This window comes from Cnephaeus nilssonii (genome assembly GCF_951640355.1).
Source record: "Cnephaeus nilssonii genome assembly, chromosome: 22".
Lineage (NCBI taxonomy): Eukaryota > Metazoa > Chordata > Mammalia > Chiroptera > Vespertilionidae > Cnephaeus > Cnephaeus nilssonii.
In genome coordinates, this window is record NC_137093.1 from 6,387,629 (window position 1) to 6,410,937 (window position 23,309).

At 48.5% G+C, this 23,309-nt stretch overlaps 1 protein-coding gene across 1 annotated transcript in view; it reads left to right on the forward strand.

The window, feature by feature from the left end:
• KSR2 (kinase suppressor of ras 2) overlaps positions 1-23,309 on the forward strand; it is a gene marked incomplete at its 3' end in the record, with an annotated part of 274,191 nt that overhangs the window by 94,154 nt on the left and 156,728 nt on the right. The window contains exon 4 of the mRNA XM_079762501.1: positions 15,958-16,471. Within this exon, the coding sequence (XP_079618627.1) occupies positions 15,958-16,471 (514 nt within the window). The remainder of the gene's footprint in view (positions 1-15,957; positions 16,472-23,309) is intronic.

Below are 23,309 nucleotides of genomic sequence, written 5' to 3' on the forward strand. Positions count from 1 at the left end.
GAAGTGTCACAGCTGCTGGGGCTGAGTGGAACAGGTTGGCGTGACGTGCCCTCTTTACCCAAGTCCCTCTGTAATGGATCCTGACAGGAGGGGGAGCTGGGGAAGGTGGGTGAGTGGTGTGGGAGGGACTGCCCCCTCTAGGAAGCAAAAGGCCTGTTCCCGAGGTCCAGCCAGTCTTTAAGCCTCTACAGGAATTAATTTGAGTTTTGATTCACAGAACAGTTGAGTCTGAATGTGATTTCAAAGGAATGAAGTTCTGCCCCACTGGCGTGGCTCAGTGGTTGAGCGTCGACATATGAACCAGGAGGTCACAGTTCAATTTCCAGTCAGGGCACATGCCTGCGTTGAGGGCTCAGTTCCCAGTGGGGGACGTGCAGGAGGCAGCTGATCAATGATTCTCTCTCATCATTCATGTTTCTATCCTTCTCTGAAATCAATAAAAACATATTTTTTTTAAAAAGGGAATGAGGTTCTGATACATGCTACAACATGGGTGAACCTTGAAAGAAGACAGACACAAAAGACAGCACACTATGATTCCAGTTCTGTGAACTGCTTGGAACTGATAAACCCATAGAGTCAGAAAGCAGATTGGCGGGTGCTGGGGGCTGGGGGAGGAGGTAATGGAAAGTGACTGACTCGTGGTACAGGGTCTCTTCTGGGGGTGATGTTATTGTTTGACCCTAGATTCAGCCAAACTTAAAATGAAGGAAGTTCTGCCTGGCCAGTGTGGCTCAGTGGTTGAGTGTCTACCCACGAACCAGGAGGTTCATGGTTGCACAACATTGTGAATGCAGATACCACTGAAGAGTACATGTTAAAATGGCTAATTTTATCATATGTGAATTTCATCTCATGTTTTTAAAAAAAGAGCCTTAGCCTGACTCCGTTAACTAAACAGATCCCTGGAGGAGTTTTGGCAACTGGTCCAGACTGGAACAGGGAGTCTCACCCAGGCTGCAGTTAGTCACTGGGAGCTTTTAAAACCCTGGCTGCCTGGGCTCCATGTGCAGAGCCGATCTCGTGGTTCTGGGGTGGGGTCCAGGCAGTAGGAAGGGGGTTGGAAACTGTGGCAGGTGAGCAGCCAGAGCCAGAGCAAGCGTCCCCTGAATCCCACTCTTCCATCCTGGGTTGTCTTCAGACCCATGTCCCTCCCAAGTCTTGACTGACAGGAGATGCTGGACATTGAATGGTGCCTCCCACACTTCAATGTACACATGAATCACTGGGAAGCATGTTACACTGAAGATTGGGGTTCAGCAGGTCCTGAAAAGGGTGTGAGAATCTGCATTTCTAACCAGCCCAGGAGGAGGCTAACACTGCTGTGTCAGGGACCACTCTCATCCAGGTCTGAAATGCAAATAAATCAACACAGTTAACATTCAGGTCCCGAGACCTTTTAAAGAGCATCTAGCACAAGGCAGTTATTCAGGCTCATGCTCTGTTTATGCCCTCTGGTCATTTGGGGTCATTTAATCCTGACACCAGTTCTGTGAAGCAAGTATTTTGATTGTGCCTGTTTTACAGATGAGGAAACTGAGACTCAGAGGCACACAATGATCCAGCTCATGAGCAGGAGGGCTGTAGTCAATATTCTCAACCCCCACCCTCACCGCCTCTAGAGAAGTGTGTCCCACTTCCGATCTCTGTGTTGGACAAGATAGCCCAGGTTCCCAGATAGCCCAGGTGATATATTCAGAGTCCAAATTCAGCAGAGCTGAGCTGCTCCCTGACAAGGCGTGTCTGGGTATTGGAATGTAATAAGCAGGTCCCCCACATGAAGAGCTCTGGGGGTGACTTTAGGGGGCGTTCCTGTCTGCTGCTGATGGGGTGACAGCACCAGTGTCTTGGGATGAAGATGACCAACTCATCCTGGTTTGCCTGGGGCTTTCCTGATGTTAGCAAAGCAAGTCCCAGGTTCCTGGAGATGCCCTGGTCCTTGGCAGACTGGGTTGATTGGCCCCCTACTTACCTGAGTCCAGTTCCTTCACGATTTCTGAGGACCACAGGTTGGCGGTGGCCAGTGGGCCTGATGTCTGGCGATGCCCCTCCTGTGGCTGTTCCCACCTGCGGCGTGTCTTAGTCAGTAACCGTGGCCTTTTCAACAGTGTGCCTGGCGACACCTCTGGGATTGTTCTGTGGTGAGAAGCTTAGCATTTTCAGAAGAGCTCGTGGAAGGATGCAGTTTTGATTTCAATCCTCATTAAGGACCCGGAAACATGGAAAGACTTAAAATATTTTTAAATAGTTGAGGGATCTCATGATTTACTGCAGGAAACACATTATCTTGAAGGCTGGTTCCTTAATGGACTGGTTGGAGAGCTTTCTTTCTCTGTCTTGAGGAGGTGACGATAGTAAAAGCAGCATAATAACTACTACTGAAACCGCAGCAGCAATGGTGACTATGATGATGACTTTGGCTACCATTTACAGAGCATGTATCCAAGGTCTCCAAATGGATCACAAACATGCTGACAAATGGCATGGTAGCAAGCAGGCCCAGCCAACTTTTTCTTAAAGGTCCAGGCAGTAAATATTTCAGGCTTCTGAAGACCATATGGTTTCTGTTGTAACTACTCAACTCACCCTTTCTAAGGTGTAATCAGCCGGACAACAGTCTATAAATGAACAAGCATGGCTGCATTCCAGGTCAATCATATTTACAGAAATAGGTGGGCTATGCTTCGCTGACCCCTGATGCAGTGGTAAGAGAATGGTCTTTGGGAGTCACACTTGGGTTCCAGACCCAGCTCTGCCACTTTCTAGCAGTGACCTTCAACATGGGTCACCTTGACCTCTCAGAGCCCCAGTGTGCTCATTTGTAAAATGGGGACAAGGATGTGCCCAATCTCACAGGTGTGTAGTGAGGGTTAAATGCATGTCTGAAGTCCCTGCATCATAGCCAGTGCTTAGTAAATGTTAACTCCTTTATATACGCTCCCCAGCAGGGGGCGAGGGTGCATGAGGCATCCTGTCCCTCTCAGATACTGTGGCATGAAAGCGGTATATGTTGTCCAAACCCTCCTGTCAGTGGCCTGCAAGCTCACTGTCCCAGCCCTGGAAGGAACGCAGTGTTCCTCCCCCAGGTGTTCCCGAATGCGGGAGCGGCTGAAGTCCTTCTCCCTCTTTGTTTCATGCCCCATAAATCACTCTGACAGGGCTTGTTGTTACTTAACTCTGCACACTGTTTTGGCAGCTGCTGGTAGTGGGGCGGGGGGCAAAGGGGGGGTTGTTTTGTCCAGAATTGCTTCAGGAATGGAAATGTTTTTTGTATGAATTAATATTCATCAAGTAGATCAGGTAAACATCCAGTAGCGACAATGCCCGGGACATTTATCAATTCCAGCTTCAGAATGCAGTTATTATTCAGATGGCACTGAGTCCCAGTAATGAAGCCTGCCTGAGGAATCCCATTTTTCCCAGGTCCAGGTGGGCAGGGGCGGGGTGTGTGAGGATTCATTTTTCACTTTTATATGAAGAACTAGAGGCTTGGTGCACAGATTTGTGCGTCAGTGGGGTCCCTCAGCCTGGCCTGTGCCTCCTTACAATCTGGGTCCCCTTGGGGGATGTCAAACTGCCGGTTTTGGCCCAATCCTGCAAGGGATGTAGTAGTGTGCAAAGCAGCAGGTGGCCGGGGAGGAGCCCCAGCCCGGGCTGGGCGCCGCTCCTGGTCATCCCGGCCCCACTGCACCTGCTGCCGCCACTGCTCACAGAGGCAGGAGAGGCTTATGGTGGTCAGCTGAGTGGCGCTCCTGCTGAGGGAGCACACTGACCATCAGGGGGCAGCTCCTGCATTGAGCGTCTGTGCCCTGGTGGTCAGTGCACGTCATAGCGACCGGTCAAAAGGTCGACTGGTCGCTTAGGGTTTTATATAAATAGAAGATGATACCCTCTTGTCAGAGTTGGGGCTGGGAGTCAAGATGGAACTTTCTTCTGAGCCTGAAACTTAGATGAGGAGTTTGGCAGATCCTGGTTCCAACAATGCAGTAGGCTCCTGGGTGTTTCTGGGAAAGAGTTGGGGTAGGAAACAGAAGGGGATGGACCATGACTGGCCATCCCCACACCTGCTCTGTCCCGGGTGCCATGCTAAGAGATCATTCTGTTCCTTCAGTCACCCTCACACAAACTCAGGGCATCGGTTCTATTATTACTTTATGTCCATTTTATCTGCCTATCTATTTTAATACATTTTTTTATTGTTGATAGTATTACAGCTATCTCGTTTCCTCACCTACTTTACTCCCCTCTTCCTAGCCCTTCCCCTTCCCCCTCAAGTCTTCACTACCTGATTGCCCATGTCCATGGGCTATTCATATAAATATATAAGCTCTTTGGTTTATCTCTTCTCATCCCCCAACCCCACATTGAGGTATGTCAGTCTGTTCATGCTTCTGTGCTTTGGATCTTATTTTGTTGGTCAATTCATTTGTTCATTAGATTCTACAAATAAGTGAGATCATGTGATATTTGTCTTTCTCAGATTGGCTTATTTCATTAGCATAATATTTTCCAGGTCCATCCATGCTGTCCTAAAGGGTAAGAGGTCCCTGTCTTTTACAGCTGCATAATATTCCATAGTGGAAATGTCCCACAGCTTTTTTATCCACTCATCTACTAATGGGCACTTGGACTGTTTCCAAATCTTAGCTATTGTAAATAATGCTGCTATGAACATAGGAGTGCATATATTCTTTCTGATAGGTGTTTTGGGGTTTTTAGCTATATTCCCAGAAGTTTAGGATCAAACCCAAGTTCCATTTTTAAATTTTTGAGGAAACTCGTTATGTCCATTTTATAGATGAGAAAACTGAGGCTCAGAGAGAAGGGTAGGCAGAACAATGCCCCTCTTCCCACCCTCCATGTCCACATCCTAATCCTTGGAACCTGTAACTATGGCACCTTATATGGCAACAGGGATTTTGCAGATGTGACTGAGTGAAAGGTCTGGAGAGGGGGCCCGATATCATCACAAAGTCTCTTACAAGAGGAAGAGGAAGAGGAAGGCACAGGGTCAGAGTCGGAGAGAGGGATTTGAAGGTGCTCCTCAGCTGGGTCTGGAGATGCAGGAGGGAGCTGGGAGCCACAGGAATGTGGGAGGCCTTGAGGAGCTGAAAAGGGCAAGGAAACAGATTGCCCCCTAGGGCCACCACTGTGGTGATGCTGTGATTTTAGCCCAGGAAGACTCTGCTGTCCAGGACTCTGAGGCACTAAATGTGTTGCCCTGAGCCACTTGGCTATTGCAAACACTGCGACTGTGAGCACCTATGCCAGGAGCCGCTTGAGCCTGTTTTCGGGTTTTGGCGAGCATCTGTAGGAGTGAAACGGGAGTCGTGAGCTGATTCTGTGTTTAACTTTTCGTGGAGCTATCATCCGGTCTTGGTGTCAGGATTGCTTTCACTGTTTCCCAGGATGCACTGGGGGAGCAGGGCTGCCGTGGCTGTGCTCTCGGTAGTGTCCCCAGCTGTGATTCTGAACCTGACACACAGGGCCCTTAGGAAACACTGGTTGAATCAGTGAGCAGTGAATGGAGTGAGTTGAGGCTGATCTCCCTGCTCTGGGTGAATCCCGGGGACTGCGGAGGCTTAACAGCAGGTCTGCGGCTCCGTGGGGGCTCTCATCGTGCGGGCGGGCTCTCATCACCATGTTCCTGGAGAGACAGAGAGAGCGAGAGCGAGAGCGAGCTGAGAAACTGTTCATCCTCAGACCTATGCTGGCACTAGGTACTGTTGGCTCCACTTCCAGCCTAGGAAACCGAGGCTCGGGGGAATGAAGGGCACGTGCCTCGTAAGCGGCAGGGCTGGGGTTTGAATCCAGGTCTGTTTGACTCCAAAGACCATGCTCTTTGCCCAACACAGAGGTATTCTCATGGGTAGAAAGGACACTCTCAGGAATGTAACATGGGTCAGGAAGTGTACTGGGCGGCTTACATCCCTTCCATTTCGTCCAAAGTGATAAATTTGATGGTGATGGCGACAAGGACAATGACTTGGTCCTTACTATATGCCTGACACGGTGCCAAGCGATTTCGTTACACTGTCTCATTTAGTCCTTAGCCACCATGTTACCTGGCAGATACGATTCTCCCCAATTTACAGATAGGTAAGTTGAGGCTCAGACAGTCCCTTGTTCACAAATGCCCAGCTAGTAAGAGGCAGAACTGGTGCTGAAACGCAGGCTTCCGGCCCCAGCCTGCAGGCATGCTGACCCCACGTTCTCCTGCGGGCAGGCTGGCGCAACCTCCTTCCTGCACCTCGGGGCAGATGTCATTCTCTGGGCACCAGGGCATCTGTGCGGAGTCCGAATTGCTCCCAGAGCATCACATGTAGGGACAGTGGAAACCTCGTCATGTTCTCTTGGTGTGCTAGCCTGTTCCTTCTGGCAGGGGATCTTCCTGTGAAAGGTGACATCGTTTTCCAGAGTGGGTGTCTCGAGGAGGCAGGGTTGGGTGATGTCTCTAGAAGGATGACAGTGCTGATACATTGCGTTTCATCTATTTTCTGAAAAAGATAGAGGTTTTTGAACCTTGTGCCTGTAGTCCCTGGAGTGTAAGGGGTAGAAACAAGCTTCCCGGGTGCTTTCAAAGGCAAGGGACAGAGTCTCCTGGGGCTGGGAATGATGAGTGGGTGTCCCTTGGTGATACAAATCAGGACGACATGTCAGGGGGCCATCTCTCTGCTAATGGAAGGAAGCATGGCACCTGCTTAGAAGGGGGGGCACGGGGATACCTGTTGGCCTGCAGGGCTCTAGGCTGTGGGAGGCGGCCTCCTCCATCCCCGTCCCCGAGGAGCTGCCTCCTGACAAGTTCATACAACGTCACCATCATCATCCGGCAGTGAGAATGAAGGAGGAGCCGTCAACCCCACCCACCCCTCCCTGATTGAAGCTGGTGTGTTTTCCAGTCCCATCTCATTTATTTTTGTTAATCCTCACCTGAGGATATTTTCCCCATTTCTTTTCAGAGGGAGTGGAAGGGAGAGAGTGAGGGGGAAAGACAGAGAGTGAGAGTGAGAGCGAGAGAGAGTGAGACATCGACGTGAGATGGACACATTGACTGGTTGCTACTGGTTGCCTCCTGCATGCTCCCCAACCAGGGGCGAGGAGGGAATCTGCAACCCAGGTATGTGCCCTTGACCAGGAGTGGAACCGGAGAGACGCTTCAGTGCACAGACTGATGCTCTAACCATCGAGCACACTGGCCAGGGCTTTCCATCCTATTTAAAGTGACCATGGTGTGTGTGTGTGCATGGTGTTGTGAGTGGGCATGCACCTGATGCAACCCAACATTTGCTGTGGCGCCTTCACTTCTAAGACACTCGGTTATTTTTAGGGATGATGTGCTCAACATAAAAATAACTGGTTATTTTTACAATTGGGTACATCAGTCACATTCTGACATATTCCAGCTCTGGAGAAACAGTGGCCAAACAGCATCAAAAGACAAGCAAAGGGAGCAGAGTGCGTCAGAGAGGGAGGCAAAGCCCTAGGATCTGCGGCCAAGGGGCCGGGACAGGCTGCTAATCTGATTTAAGTGGCTGAGATTCCTAATAAGAGCAACCTTGGTTGAGGTTGTGCTGAGCCGGGCCCAGTGCCGAGCACTCTCCACGTAGGGTCCCGTTTACTCTGCAAGGATCTCTGAGATGGGTGCTTCCACTGTCCGCTTTGCAGTATTCTGTGCATGTGAGCACGGACGTTACGCAGCCTGGCAAGGTGCTGCACGGAGTGTTACTGGCTCTGTGCAGAGCCTCTTACCCTCCTTGTGTCTTAGCGAGGGAGCGTCAGGTCCTGCCCCTTTGATAAGCTCCACACATTTATACAGGGGCCACTTACTGCGGACACCAAGCTGTGCAATTTATTGTTTGGGGTTGGTGGAAGCATTGAGAGAGATCTGGAAAAGGCAATTCTGTTCCATACAGAAACGGGGAAGAGTTTATTAGGGAGACACAACGTTGCATCACAGTACAGGCATCTGGGAGGTGTAATGGGACAGACTGTGGTGGGGGTCTTGACCATTTATTTGTTTGTTTGTTTGTTCGTTTGAGAGGCGGGGGGCGGGGGTGGGGGGATGTAGGGACGTGCTCAACTCCGAGATCCCTTGGTCTAGAGCTTCCAGCAGAAAGAAAGCTGTCTGTTCTCAATCTCTTCCCAAGACTTCTCTTTCCCAGGTTCATCCTATAGAGAGGGTCTGACTGCTGAAGTTGGTGAACTGCCGGGACATTGTTCTTTAAAATGGCCCCTTTCACAGAGGTGATTACAAAGCCGACAGATGTTTCAAGAATCTTCTGCCATCATTTCTCCTCATTTCACATGTCTAGGCAGGCAGTTGTCCAAACCTTTCCATGCAGATCTGGGGAGATCGCACTCTTTCTCATTAGTCTGCTCGGGTGAAGTCTGGTAGTTCTGCTCACCGGAAAGCTCCTGCTATGCCTACCCATGTGGTTTGCTTACCCTCCCATTCCTAAATGATCTTTGCACTTTACTTTGACTAATGAACTGATCGCTTGGCTTCCTTTCTCTCATTCATTCATTTCTTCGTTCATTCCAACATCTTTGGGTGCCCACTCAGTGCCAGGCATCTACATGTGCTATAGAGCCCAGGCTGGACAAGACCAACGTGATCCACGCAGACCTTGCAGTCGATAGGGAGGGGAGGAGAGCAACAATAAATGGAAAAAACCAGGTGAATACACATTTTAACTTTGCTACGTGGGAAGGCAGTGACGGAGAATAACAAGCAGTTGGTTAGGGAAGGATGCCGGATGGTTGAGCCCAGAGCTGATGTACATAATGAAAGCCCATTTATTTTGGTTTCCTAATCTTATTTGCTATTTTATATCATTACAATCAGCCTTAGTATAGAGACTCGGGCGGGCGGAGGGCGGGGGCCGCTGGGTTTTCACACTGTGCTCTGTATGAAGACGTGGGCATTGTGGTTGGTGTTCAGGAAGACCTGGGCGTCCCGTGTGTCTCGTGTGGTTGGAACACTTCTCTCCCTGGGGAAAAGCAATCCATCAGACATTATTTCCTTTTTAACTCTCAGAGTAAGTAGAGCAAAGATAATGTTACCATTTATTAAGAGCCTACTTTGGTCTGAGTTTTCACTCTTCTTCCTTTATATTATGGGTGTCATAAAACATGACGGTGGTTTTGGAGTATCTCCTGGACATTTGGAATATTGGTTGCGGGATTCTGGGTCTCCTTGGGAGAATATCGATTTTTGCTTGTTCGTTTTGATTTTTGAAGCCACCAATCTGGTTAGGTCAGACTGCACATCTGTTTTGCCTTCTGTGGGAGGCAGTCTGGGGCCAGGTTATTTTTCACAATTTTCGGTGTGTTTCTTTGGGTTTGTTCAAAGCAAGTGTATCATGTCACACACAGAATTAGGGACCCCCTTCTCCGGCTCTTTTCTTTAGGGGGAATTTTCCCCATTCTCCGGTCCCCTCTTCTGTTCTTCTGGCCCAAAAGACGAGGGGAGGGGTTCCATTGGAGTTCAGCTTTCTGTCCCGCTGCACAGTCTGAGTGACTGATCCTGTCCTTGGGGTGAAATGGTGAGAGAAAGGACAGAAAAAACCCCCGTGGATTCCCCTCACATTGTCCACATAACATTGGCCTCATCCCTAAGCGATGGGGTGGGTTTTCTTTTGGGACCTTTGGTCTGGATGGAGTGCAATGCTGGTGGGAATGTAGAATAGCTCAGCCACAGTGGGAAACAGTTTGGTGGTTTCTCAGAAGGTTAAACATGAATGAATATGTGGTCCAGCAAGTCCACTTCTAGGTTTACACCCCAAAGAATAAAACAACAGTTGTTCAAACAAATACTTGTATGCAAATGTTCTTAATAGCCAAAAGGTGGAATCAACCTAAATGTCCATGAGCTGATGAATGGGTACACAACATGTGATCTAACCATATCATGTAATATTGCTCAGCCATAAAAAGGAACGAGATTCTGATCCATGATGTAACATGGATGAACCTTGAAAACACTTTGCAAAGTGAAAGAAGCCAGTCAGCCAGCCGGCATGGCTCAGTGGTTGAGTGTCAATCCATGAGTCAAGAGGTCCCTGTTCAAATCCCAGTCAGGGCACATGCCTGGATTGAGGGCTCAATCCCTAGTAGGGGGCATGTGGGTGGCAGCTGATGGATGTCTCTCTCTCATAGATGTTCCTATCTCTCTATCCCTCTCCCTCCACTCTCAAATAAGTAAAAACATATATATTTTTTTTAAAAAGAAGCCATCACAAAAGACCACGTTTTGTATGATTCCACTTGTATGAACTACCCAGAGTAGGTAAGTCCATAGAGATGGGAAACAGGTTAGTGGTTGCTGGGAGAAAGAGGGAATGGGGAATGAATGCTTAGTAGGTGTGGTCTTTTCTTTGGGGATTGATGAAAATATTTTGAAATTGATAGAGACAGCATTGTAAAAGTACTAAATGCCACTGAATTCAACACTTTAAAATGGTTAATGTGGATTTCATCTCAATAAAAAGTAAATTAGAAAAAAAAGAGCTTTGTTAAAACAGAAAAGCTACCAATCCTGAAGTTAGTGACTAAAGGTTAATCGGGCCAGATCTCGTGGTAGAGAGTAAAATCGCAAATGCTTTGTAGAGCAGGACCTGGGAAGCATTACCAGGTCAGAACCCAAGGTCTCTGCCCCATTCTATCTCCCAGATGACTGACCTGCAAAGACTGGGGTCAGTACACTTGTTTAGTTTGACTTGGGGACATCCTGGGGGAGGGACAATGCCCAGCGGGATCCACGGTTTGGCTGGATGCCAAGCTCATTCATGAGGTCTTAGGTTTAGATTCTTGACAATGTTGAATTGCTTTGACAACTGTGTTTTTTTCATCTGTCCATACTTCTTTTTGCAATTATGCACACTAGAAACTTGAAAATTCTTCCTGGATTTCAGATTTTACCCTTGCAGGGATTATGGCTGAAACCAGTGTCATAGTTGACTTTTGGTCAGAAGGCGTTGTTTCTGTCGGTGATCTGAAGGTCTGTGGGAAAGTGTTCAGACTTTCTAGGGCTTTCTAGAGGGAGGTGGGGGGGGGGCTCTCGAGAGAGCCGTGGTGGTGAGGGGTACATGCCTGGATTGGAAGCCATACTCTTACCTGCTGTGTGATTTTGGGCAATTCAGTGTCTTAGGCAATCCTTCGTTTCCTCCACTGAAAAATGGAGACAGTAGCAGAATTTTCTTCATAGGGTCTCAGGAGGATAATGTAAAGTGATGCATATAAAATACTTAGGGAGAAACCAAGATGGCGGCATAGGTAAACACCTGAAACTTCTGCCTTGCACAACCACTTCAAAACTACAACTAAAAGACAAAACGGACATCATCCAGAACCACAGGAAGGCTGGCTGAGTGGAAATTCTACAACTAGAAGGAAAGAGAAAAGCACACTGAGACTCAGAGGAGGTGCAGAAGTAAAGTGCAGAGGTATGGAGGCATGCGCGCGGAAAGGGCTGGCAACTGAGTATGCTGTTGTTTTTTTCAATCCGGAGGGAGACACAAGCTCCTGACTGCTTTGAACTCCAGTTCTGGGTGAGACTCTGGGGACCCAGACTCATATGGGGAGAAACTGGACTGTTGGGCATCGGGCGGAACTCGAGGGCGGCTTTCTCTCAGAGGTGCCTCTTAGAGCAGTGCTGAGGATCAGCCATAGCTGTTTGCTCCGCCCTGTGGATTCCCTGAGACCCCGCCCCACCCCAGCTGTGCATAGAGGCTTTTGCATATGAATGGCCTGGCCCTTGGCAATCTAAAATTACCTAACAAACTGCAGTTGGGTCAGAGAGACCCAGAACATCCAAAAGAAGGCCCAAGGCCCCACAGCAGCTTGCATTGCTTCACAGCTGGGCCTCATCTGGGCACCTCCAAACCCCAAACAAAGAAGAGGGATCTGCAGATCTCTCCGTAGTTCCTGCTGGGTGGCCTCAGGCAGAGGCTAAATTAGCACCTCCTTAGAGACCCAAGAGCCAGTGGACCCAGTGGTCAGAGTGGGACCATCCAGATTACAACTCCTCAGGTCCATAAGGGACACACTCAGGGGGCAGACTCAGTGAACACCAAAGCCCCACTGAAGCAAGTCTTGCCCCATAAGGGTATCTCCAGCACAGAAGTTCGTAGACACAGCTGATTCTCATAGCCAATTGGCCTAGAGGCCAATTCCTCCCAGTGATACCAACAACAATCAAGGATTAACTACAACAAGACTGTGCACACAGCCCACAAAGGGGTGCACCAAGAGTGTCCACCTCAGGTAACTGGGGATGCTGAGCCACCTATAGGACACCTAGCACACAAAGCCACTCTATCAACACAGGGAAGCAGCCAAAATGCAGAGACAAAGAAACAGGTCACAAATGACAGAAATGGAGGAAAGCAAACTACTGGATATAGAGTTCAAAACAACGGTTATAAGGTTTTTTAAGAATTTTCTAGAAACCGCCAATAAATTTAGTGAGTCCCTCGAGGATATGAAAAAGGACCAACTAGAAATTAAGCATACACTGACTGAAATAAAGAATAATATACAGAGATCCAACAGCAGACTAGAGGATCACAAGAATCAGTCAAAGATTTGAAATACGAAGAAGCAAAAGACACCCAACCGGAAAAGCAAAAAGAAAAAATCCAAAATATGAAGGTAGTGTAAGGAGCCTCTGGGACAACTTCAAGCATACCAACATCCGAATTATGGGGGTGCCAGAAGAAGAGAGAGAGCAAGATATTGAAAACCTATTTGAAGAAATAATGACCGAAAACTTCCCCCACCTGGTGAAAGAAATAGACTTACAAGTCCAGGAAGCGCACAGAACCCCAAACAAAAGGAATCCAAAGAGGACCACACCAAGACACATCATAATTAAAATGCCAAGAGCAAAAGACAAAGAGAGAATATTAAAAGCAGCAAGAGAAAAACAGTTAGTTACCTACAAGGGAGCACCCATATGATTGTCAGCTGATCTCAACAGAAACTATGCAGGCCAGAAGGGAGTGGCAAGAAATATTCAAAGTGATGAATAGCAAGAACCTACAACCAAGATTACTCTACCCAGCAAAGCTATCATTCAGAATTGAAGGTCAGATAAAGAGCTTCACAGATAAGAAAAAGCTAAAGGAGTTCATCACCACCAAACCAGTATTATATGAAATGCTGAAAGGTATTCTTTAAGAAGAGGAAAAAGAAGAAAAAGGTAAAGATAAAAATTATGAACAACAAATACATTTCTATCAACAAGTGAATCTAAAAATCAAGTGAACAAAAAAATCTGATGATCAGAATAAACTGGTGAATATAATAGAATCAGGGGCATAGAAAGGGAGTGGACTGACAGTTCTCAGAGGGAAAGGGGTGTGGGAAGAGACTGGACAAAAATCGTACACCTATGGATGAGGACAGTGGCGGGGAGTAAGGGCAGAGGGTGGGGTGGGAACCAGGTCGAGGGGAGCCATGGGGGAAAAAAGAGGAACAACTGTAATAATCTGAACAATAAAGATTTATTAAAAAAATAAAATACTTAGAAGACTATCTGGTACATAGTAAATGCTCAATAAACAGTAACTATTATTTACGTTAATAATAATTGTTCTTACTATGATTTTTTAGCATAACCAGTGACTCTATTTAAACATTTTCAACCAGCATCTAAAAGTTCCATTTCTTGCTACAAAGTTATGAGGATTAAAGTAAAAACTTACTTTTTTTGTTTCATTAGTAACTTCAGTCTAATATATTCAACCAGCACCTAATTCCCTCTGGAAAGCTTGGAGGATTAAACTAACAAGCACTTTGAAATATTCACAGAAGTTGCAAGCAGTGGCGATTCTGAACAGTGGTCTCTGCCAGTTCTGTCTTTGAAGGGCTAAAGCGCATGTCATCCAAGGCTGGCTCTGAAATTCAGACGAATTCTGAGTCGTGCGTTGGCTTGTTTATAGCATTTTAATGGGAAGGGATGAAGAAGTTAGACACTTGCCTAGACTTTTTGAAATCATTTCCTCCCTCGAAAATAAATGTCTTTTATTTCTTAGTTCCTTACTAGAGAATATCAAAAGAAAACCCCCTGCATCTTGAAATGTCTTCAATCAATCCCAGACCTTTCATGCCTTAAAACCTATTCCCTTCTCCCCGCCCAGCTCAAGACTTGAAATAAAATGGTTTTCCAGAAATGGATGACAAGATAGCAAGGGTTGCGATGAATAACCCTCCAAGCACCTTGGTACACACCTCCCCTATTTAAAATGAAAAATTACCCTTTTCCCTGAGACTCTATTAAGAAGGGGATCGAAGCAGCAGGGGAAGCGTTGATATAATGCGGCCCATCGCAGCAGCCTTCCCAGGGAGGAGTGGAGGCCCCGCCCGGGAGCAGCTGGCAGTGGGACGATGAAATGAGGTTCTTTGCCTCTTCATCCCCAAACTTCTGATTTTGAAATGGAGGCATGGAGAGGCGAGGATTTGATGGTGATGGGAACTGGACAGGGGTAAAGCCTTTCTTCCTCTCTGTTCATTGGGGCAAGTTAATTTTTAAAAAATGTATTTTTATTGATTTCAGAGAGGGAGGGGGAGAGAGAGAGAGAAACATCAGTGATGAGTGAGAATCATTGATCAGCTGCCTCCTGCATGTCCCCTACTGGGGACCAAGCCCGCAACCTGGGCATGTGCCCTTGACAGGAATCGCACCTGGGACCTTTCAGCCCACAGACGGACGTTCTATCCACTGAACCAAACAGGCTAGGGCGGGGGCAAGTTAATTCGAAACAACTTCAGGACAGGGATACTTTCGGGGGCAACTTGGTGCTTCCTTGAATATAGTGGAGGGGTGTGTGTGTGAAGAACTGTAGGCGAAGGGGGGCAGTGGGCCCAGCTTACCTCTAGGTGCCTACCCTGGAAGAGATTTTAGCCAAGTCCTGTCACTCATTCACAACTCATTTATAAAATGAATCAATAGCACCTACTTTACAGGGCAGGTAAGGTAAGCACAGTGAATGCCTGGGGAGCAAATTGGATGCATCCCAGGCACCCAGAATAGATGTCTCCAGCGTCCTCAATCACCTGCCTCCTTGTCTGCATCATCGTGCTGGTCCAGGCTCTGAGCTGACGGCTTCACTCACTTTATCTCATTGTGTGCTCCTTACTTCACTCTGATATTTGCTCAGATGCCCACTGTCACTTCCTCATTCTCTGCTGACTTGAAGGGACTCCCCAGCATTGTTTTTTTTGTGTGTTCCAAGCCCTGCTTTCTTTCCCACTATTGCACTTATTATCACTGACAATCACAGATAATGTATTGTACATGGCATCTTATAGATAACATTTTACCTGTGTCATTTATTTGTTTATCCCCCTTTCTTCCCTGTTCCTCCACAAAGTATGCGAGTTCTGCAAGGACAGGAACTTTGGTCTTTTTCATTCATTGCTCTATCTCGGTTCCTAGAATAATGTCTCGTACCTGAGAGGGGTTCAGATATCTATGAAACACTTGGATGAGTGAGTGAATGCATTTGACCCTCATTGCACCCTCCAAGGGAGTCTTAATCATTCTCATTTTACAGACGTCAAAACCGAGGCTCAGAGAGGTCAAGTAACTTGCCCCAGGCCACAGAACTGGTCATTGTTGGAGCCAGAGTTCTAAGCCAGATCTCTCTGAGTCCCTATCACACATTCTTTCCATTTCACCCTGGAAGGGCGAGAGCTATAGTTAACGACAATATCCAGGTTGCTTCTTTGTGGCCTTGGAATGCAGTATATGATGAAGATAACTTAATAAATATTTGTACTTTCTTAAACAGTTTTACATATGTTAAATGGACAATAAGCTTGTATCCCTTGAGCAAATACAGTGTAGTGTGCATATGCGGTCACGTGTGTAGTATACATGTAATGTGCACATGTGCATAAGTACAGACAGTGTAACACACCTGTTTTGTTCTCTGCTCCTTTGTTACAACTCAGGTGGCAACCTTTCCAAACAAGACTGGACCATCCAGTGGCCCACCACGGAGACGGGGAAGGAGAACAGCCCAGTGTGTGCCCCGGAGCCGGCGCCGTGGATCCGCACCCACCTCTCCCAGAGCCCCAGGGTGCAGTCCAAGTGCGCCCAGCTCTACTGTCACGCCAGCCCCACCCCTGGAGCCCCTGTGTATACCCAAGTGGACAAGCTCACTGTGGACGCCTACCCGGGCCTGTGCCCACCACCGCCCCTGGATTCAGGCCACCGTTCCCTGCCCCCATCGCCCCGGCAGCGGCATGCAGTCCGCACCCCGCCACGCACCCCCAATATCGTCACCACCGTGACCCCGCCAGGCACGCCGCCCATGAGGAGGAAGAACAAGCTGAAGCCCCCAGGGACCCCACCGCCCTCCTCCCGGAAGCTGATCCACTTGCTCCCGGGGTTCACGGCCCTGCATCGGAGCAAGTCCCACGAATTCCAGCTGGGCCACCGCGTGGATGAGGCCCACACGCCCAAGTGAGTGCATGGGGGTGCCCTGGGGCAGCTGAGCCCGGGGCTGCGGGAGCGGGGAGGTGGGGGGCTGCCTATCTTGAGGCCCAAGACCCGCCCAGCTCAGGGAAGCCTGAATAGACTTGTGTTTCCCTCCTCCAGTTGAATGAAAGGTCCAGCCTTCTGGGAGTCAGTGTCACTTGGTTGCCAGATTAAATGCCCAAAATCTATTCGCTATAGAGGGTGGTGCCACTTCTGGAAAAGACAAAGAGAAGGCACTGTTCTCTGTCTTGATTTTTGACTTATTTGATAGAATTTGAAATGAACTTCTTAGTGTGATAAATGGGGAGATAGAAACATTCCTCCCAGGGCCAACCTCTCTGCTGTGCATTGGCTCCTGACGGTGGCTTGAGTCATCGGGGGCCGCTGCCCAGCACTTTGATTTAAGATAATGGGAGCCGGGATGAGGGCATGGTATCAGCATGGGGAGGAGCAGTCACACGGAGACGGGCAGTACGTGAGGCCTTTGAAAACCAAGACAGGACAGGAGCAAGGTGGGGACAGCCGAGACCTCAGAAATGCCTCCGGAAACTGGAGGCCGAAATGAGGAAACAATTCAGAGCCAAGTGTGTGGCCTCAGCATGGCAGACGTAAGGTAGCCACAGGACTGTCATGATTGCTTGTTGTTAAATAGGGCACCTCTAGGGTCCCTACTGGGGCAAGGACAGGTCCTGGGCCCACCCCAGAGTTAAGCTGGGCTCTCTCTACCACATTATGCCCGACGGAAGGATTTGATGATTGAGTCTCATTCATTCATTCATTCACCACACATTTTTGCCAAGTCCTACAGAGATTCTCTGGTGAGCAAATGACCGGCTTCCCGGGAGTTTACAATGGAGAAGGAAAGAATGCTAAGTCAGGTGACTAGAACAGTAAGGTGTGTGGAGCAGGACAAGGAGGGTGGTGGGGTCTACCTTGGAAGCATCAATAGGATTGAGAGTCCGAGTCCCAATTTGGGAGAGTCTGAGCCCCACCTGTCAGTGAAACTCTCCTCTCTTCTCCCCTCCTCCAGGACATATTTGAGGCTCCTTTGTTCGCTGGGCGCTGGGCGGGCTCATTCTTGGGCCTTCCCTGCTCTCTGTCCCAGAGACACAATGCTGCTCTGCAGACGCCCCCCTGAGGTGTCAGCTGCCTGAAGGAGTTGTGCCCTGTTTAGTGGTTTTATTAGGCTCTGCAGCCCAGCAGCAAAACACTCACTGGCTTGGTTCATTCTGCAAACTTGTTTTTCAGTGCTTTGACGTGCAGGGTCTGTGTGAGGGGCCTGGAGTTCAGGGTTCAGAGGAGTCAGGCTGAAAACATCAGTTTATAACTCAGTGGGGAAAGGCCTGGAGCAGAGAAAGTAAGGCTAGGGCTGCAGGAGCCTGATGAGGATCGCCTAAAACATCCCAGGGAGCCGGGGACAGCTTCCTGGAGGAGCTGTCCTCTAAGACAGGGGTCAGAAAACGTGTCCTGTAAGAAGCCAGGGAGTAAAGAGCCCTGGGGTCTGCCATCCTGCGGCCTCTCTTGCATCCACCCAGTCCTGAGGTTGTAGGTGAAACCAGCCATAAGTGATAAGCAAATGAATGGGCACAGTGGTCTTCCAATACAGCCTCTAAAAAAATAGTTTCATTGATTTTTAGAGAGAGGAAGGCAGAAGGGGAGAGAGAGAAACACCGATGGATCGGCTGCCTCCTACACACCTCTACCAGAGATCAAGCCCCGAACTCGAGCATGTGCCCTGACCTGGAATCGAACCAGCAACCTTTCGGTGCATGGGACAGTGCCCAACCAACTGAGCCACACTGGCCAAAGCTCCTCCAGTAAATCTTTATTTATAAAAACAAGTGGTGGGCTGATTTGGCCTTTGGGCTGCTGTAGTTTGCCAACACTGGACCTAAGGAGGGACCTGCAGAGTGGGTGGGGTTGGCCGGGTGAAGAGAGAGGGGAGAGTGTGGCGGCAGGAGAACAGCAGGCTGGGTACTGAAAATGGCCCTGGGCTCGATGTGGAGCCTATGCGTGCTTGTGGAGTAGTGAGGGTGCGGAGGAGGAGCTGCTGGGCGGTTGGGAGTTTATCCTGAAGTCCGTCAGCAGGAGGCCTCAGGAAGGGCTCTCGTGACGTGTCACGTGTCATTTTAGCCTTAAGGCATCAGTCCAGTTGCTCTGAGCCCTTTTGTTCCTGTTTCCTATTAATTAATTCTTCCAAGTATGCAGTACTGCCTCCCAGGACGCAGGAGAGTGTGGCTTTGGCGGCACAGCAAGCAGAAGTCAGTGGGGGCTCTGCCATCTGCTGCTGGCCGGAAGGATGGCACCTTCCAGGGCTGCTCCTTTCCCTGCCTGCGTCACCTCCCCTGGCCTCCTGACCTGCAGCTGGTGGGCAGGGCCTGTGGGGACTCTGCAGTTTAACAGGAGTGTGGCCGGGATGTCTGGTGGCTGCCGAGAGCTCTCCAGCTCCCCTCCCTCCCCCTCCTGCCCCTCAGGCTGGAGGCATTTGTCAACGTGAATGAATAGAGGAAGAATAAAACTAGTAACAACTCTCCACGCCTCCGGCTGCGGCCCTTCCACCACGGCAGGGCTCCCAGGAGCTGTGAGGGGAGCAGGCAAGGTGAATTTTCTAGGTGCCTAAAGGTTTTCAGGAAGTAGTCACCGGGCGGGCGTATCTTCCAGCCCTGCTCGGGTCTCAGGGTCACACTTCGTACATTGGAGAGATGACCTTTCAGGGGCGGGCTGCTGCCGCAGGCCCAGGGGGAGAAGATGCCTGCACCAACCTGGGCTTTAACCACTGAGCCGGGCGGGGAGCAGCCGGGGTGGACGGGGACCTGTGTCAGGTGTCACCTGAGGTTGGCACCAGCTTGGGTTTCACTTCCCAAGGTGTTGAGGCTTAACATTTTGTTTTCAGTGAATGTGATGGGGGACTATCTAAGAAACGTGTTCTTTGCCCAGGGAAGGTACAGACTCAGTTCCTTACACCCTCTGTTTTGTAGAACTTGAGAATTTCCCTATCTTTGGAGGGAGAGCTTTTTGGACAGCAACTCAGCCCTGGGGGGCAGTTAGGAAGGCTTTGTCCTTGTCCTTGATCTGATGGCTAAACTTAGAGAGGCTCTCAGTTAAATGGCTATGGTTTTCCTCACACCAAACTGACCCTCCACTCCTTTCCAACTCTGCCTCCATATTTCTGTTACCACACTGTGGTGCAACAAATAAAAATGGTAGAAACAGCCAGCATTTATTGAGTCCTTACCATTCTATGGGCATGGTACCAAGCACTTTATATGTAGTATCAATTTCTACAACCTCACGAAGTAGCTGGTATCACTATCTCTCTGTTGTAGTGATGAAACCAAGTTATATAACTCACTTAGGATCACATCTTCCCAAATCCGGTCCACCACCTGTTTTTGTAAATAAAGTTTTATTGGAACAGTGACACTTGCTCATGGACTGAATGCCTATTGCTGCCCTTGCAACCGAGACTATGCTTGGTAGAGCCTAAAGGATTCACTACCTGGCCCTTTGAGAAAATGCTTGAGGAATCCTGTCCTTAGCTGATCGGTGGCAAATGCAATACAGATCTGACCCAGTGGCAGGACTTAAAAGACTATGTACCCCAGGCAGTTTCTGTGGTGGTTGTGCCTGTCACTTGTGCATCCAGCAGGTTTTGAGTCCCTACTGTGTTCCTGGGTTGTGAGTTCTTTGAGGGTAGGAATGCTGTCTTATTCTGTCACTTGTGTGCTTAACAGCTCTGGGTACATAGTTGAAGGCTCAGTGAATGTTTGCTGGAGGAATGAGTGAGTGAGTGAATGAATGAATGAATGATTCTCCACCTCAGCATTGGAAATCACCTTTCCCCCCTGTCTACCCCCCTACCCCCCGCCAGGCTATCAGTCTAGTTCTCTCTCTATTACAGAGTGAAAGTGAAAGACGCTACACAGGGAGGGCCCAAGTCCAGGTACGCTCGTGTAGAGCAGGGATGGTGGCAAGAGACAGTGTCCCGGCTGAAGACCTGCCGGGCAGGGTCACGTGGAAGCACCTGGCTGGTGACAGGAAGCGTTCCTTACTGTGCTTTTGGACAAATCTCTTAGAATTGTCCTCTCTCAGAATTCAAATGTGAACATCACAACACACTCTGTGCAAGCAGTGTTCAGCCCTGGCAGGCGCAGCCCAGACTGTGAATGTGTGGGGCCCCTTCCTGGAGCTGCTGCAAGAGGTCTGCCCGCGAGGGGGGCTCTTCCCCTTGCTCGCGGAGTTCCAGGGACCAGCAGAGCAGCAACACCCTCCTTCAAGGGCTGTTGCGAAGACAAAGTCTCCTGTAGGGAACTGCTTTGGGAGCAAGGAATGTAATTCATGTGAAACGTAAAGTTTCCAACTCAACGTCAAGGTGGTGTTGCCTGCATTTCACAGAAGGAAGCCAGCATTTATTGAGCACCAGTTCCTTGCATTCCTGCATCTCTTAGCACCAGTTAGCATTTTTCCCACTTGGAAATGATGTAGGGAGCAGTTTTGACCCCTGAGCTCTGGACTGTCTGGTGCCAAAGCTAATGGTTTTGGCCCCTCCCCACATTTGCTGTGACCCTTTTGTCATGGTTTGGCTGTGGGGGAAGGCAGCATAGATGACTTGGCCTCAGGCCCCTACTTCCTACCTGAGACCTCCTGTGTCTGCAGCTCGCTGGGCTAGGGACCCAGCATCGCATGAACTGAGAGCTCGGTGCTGTCTGGACCTCGGGGCCATTATCCACGCTCGGAGTGTTACACGGCCCTGGGGGGCCTTGGGTTGCTCACCGGGCACTGTGTTCTGAGTTTTTCTCAGTTATCCATTTAGGTTTTCAAGAATATTTCCGAAGTGTGGGAGGTGAGGGGCTCACAGGGAGCCAGAGGCTCTCTCAGAAGTTAATGTTCCGTCCCAGGTTATAATGGACAGCAGCTGGGATGTCTGCCTGGGCCAATTTGCTGCAAGCAGCTCTGCACTTGGCCTCCAGTGAAGAATTAGTGAGTTTACTTAACCATGGTGAGTGCAGGTGTAGCAAAATGACGGAGCTTCCTGCAGGTGGGACAAAGTGGGTCTTTTTCTCATGACCCCTTTGCCTTCTCCCTCCTTTTTCCTCATCTGCCTCTTGTCACTGTGAGCAGGTCACATGCTTCCCAACTGTCCTCTCTCTTCCCTTTAGCCTCTTTATTGGCAATTTTTAAAAGTGATTATTAATTTAATACAATAAAAAACACAGACTTTAAATTCATTGAATTTTGATAAACATATATCCCCAGGTACCCACCACCCCAGTCAACATATAAAACATCGTTCTGGCTGGTATGGATCAGTGATTAGAGTGTTGGCCCACCCACCAAAGGGTTGTGGGTTCAACCGGCCTGGTTGGGGCGCCTGCTGGAGGCAGCCAATCGATGTCTCTCTCTCACATCAATGTTTCCCCCTCCTCTTTCTCTTTTCTACTCTAAAAAAAAAAAAATTAATGGAAAAAATATCCTTCGGCGAGAATTAACAAAGAAAAGAAAAAAAAGGTATAGAACATTTCTCATTCACTCTGGAAAATTCCATCATGCCTCCTTTCCCATCATATCCCCCCTCCTTGAAGGCAACCACAATTCTGATTTTTATCCCATAGCTTAGGCCTCTTATAGAACATCCTGTATATGGAATCATGCATTATACACACTTAACATGATGTTTTTGAGATTAATCCATGTTGTTGTATGGATTAGTGGTTCATTCTTTTGTATTACTTTGTTACTATGTGTTACTGATATTGCATTGTGTGAGTACACAATAGTTTATTTATTCCTTCCTTACTGTGTTCGTTTCTAAGGACTGCTACAGCAAAGTACCACGAACTAGTAGCTTAAAACAACGGAAATGTATTCTCTCATGTTCTAGAGGCTAGAAGTCCAAAATCAAGGGGTTAACTGGGCCTTGCTTTCTCAGGATAGAGAATTCTTTCTTGCCTTTTCTAGCTTCTGGGGACTCAGGGCAGTCCTTGGTGTTTTGGGCTTGTAGCCGCATCATTCCAGTCCCTGCCTCTGTCTACACTGGGCCTTCTTCCCTCTGTATGTCCTTTCCTCTTCTTATGAGGACACCAGCCATTAGAGTTAGAGCTCACTCTAATCCATTACGACCTTAGCTTAACTGATCACATCTGCAAACACCCTGTTTCTAAATAAGGCCACATTCACAAGTGCTAGGGTTAGGGCTCACTACACTTCCATTGATGGGCATTTTAGAGTCTTTCCAGTTTGGGGCTCTTGGGATGAAATCTGCTATGAACATTCTATACAGGGCTTTATTTACTTATTTTTTATGTACAAATGTTTTCCTTTCTCTTGGGTAAATACCTAGCAGTAGAATTCCTAGGTCATAGCATATTTGTTTAACTTTATTATTTTAAAAATATATATTTTTATTGATTTTAGAAAGAAAGGGAGAGGAGAGAGGGAGATAGAAACATCAATGATGAGTGTTCACCTATGAACCAGGAGGTCATGGTTTGATTCTGGTCAGGGCACATGCCAGGATTGCGGCCTCCTGCACACTCCACACTGGGGATGGAGTCCGCAATCCTGGCATGTGCCCTGACCAGAATCAAACCATGACCTCCTGGTTCATAGGTGAACACTCAATCACTGAGCCATACTGGCCAGATTATTTGTTTACCTTTATAATAAATCATTATACTGTTTTCCAGAGTGGTAGTACTGTCACATCCCCACCAGCAATGTGTGAGAAGTTAGTGGTTGTCAGCATGGAGCAGTTTTGTCCCCACGGGACATTTGGCAACGTCCGGAGACTTGTTTTTGGTTGCCATAATTTGGGTGGGGGGGT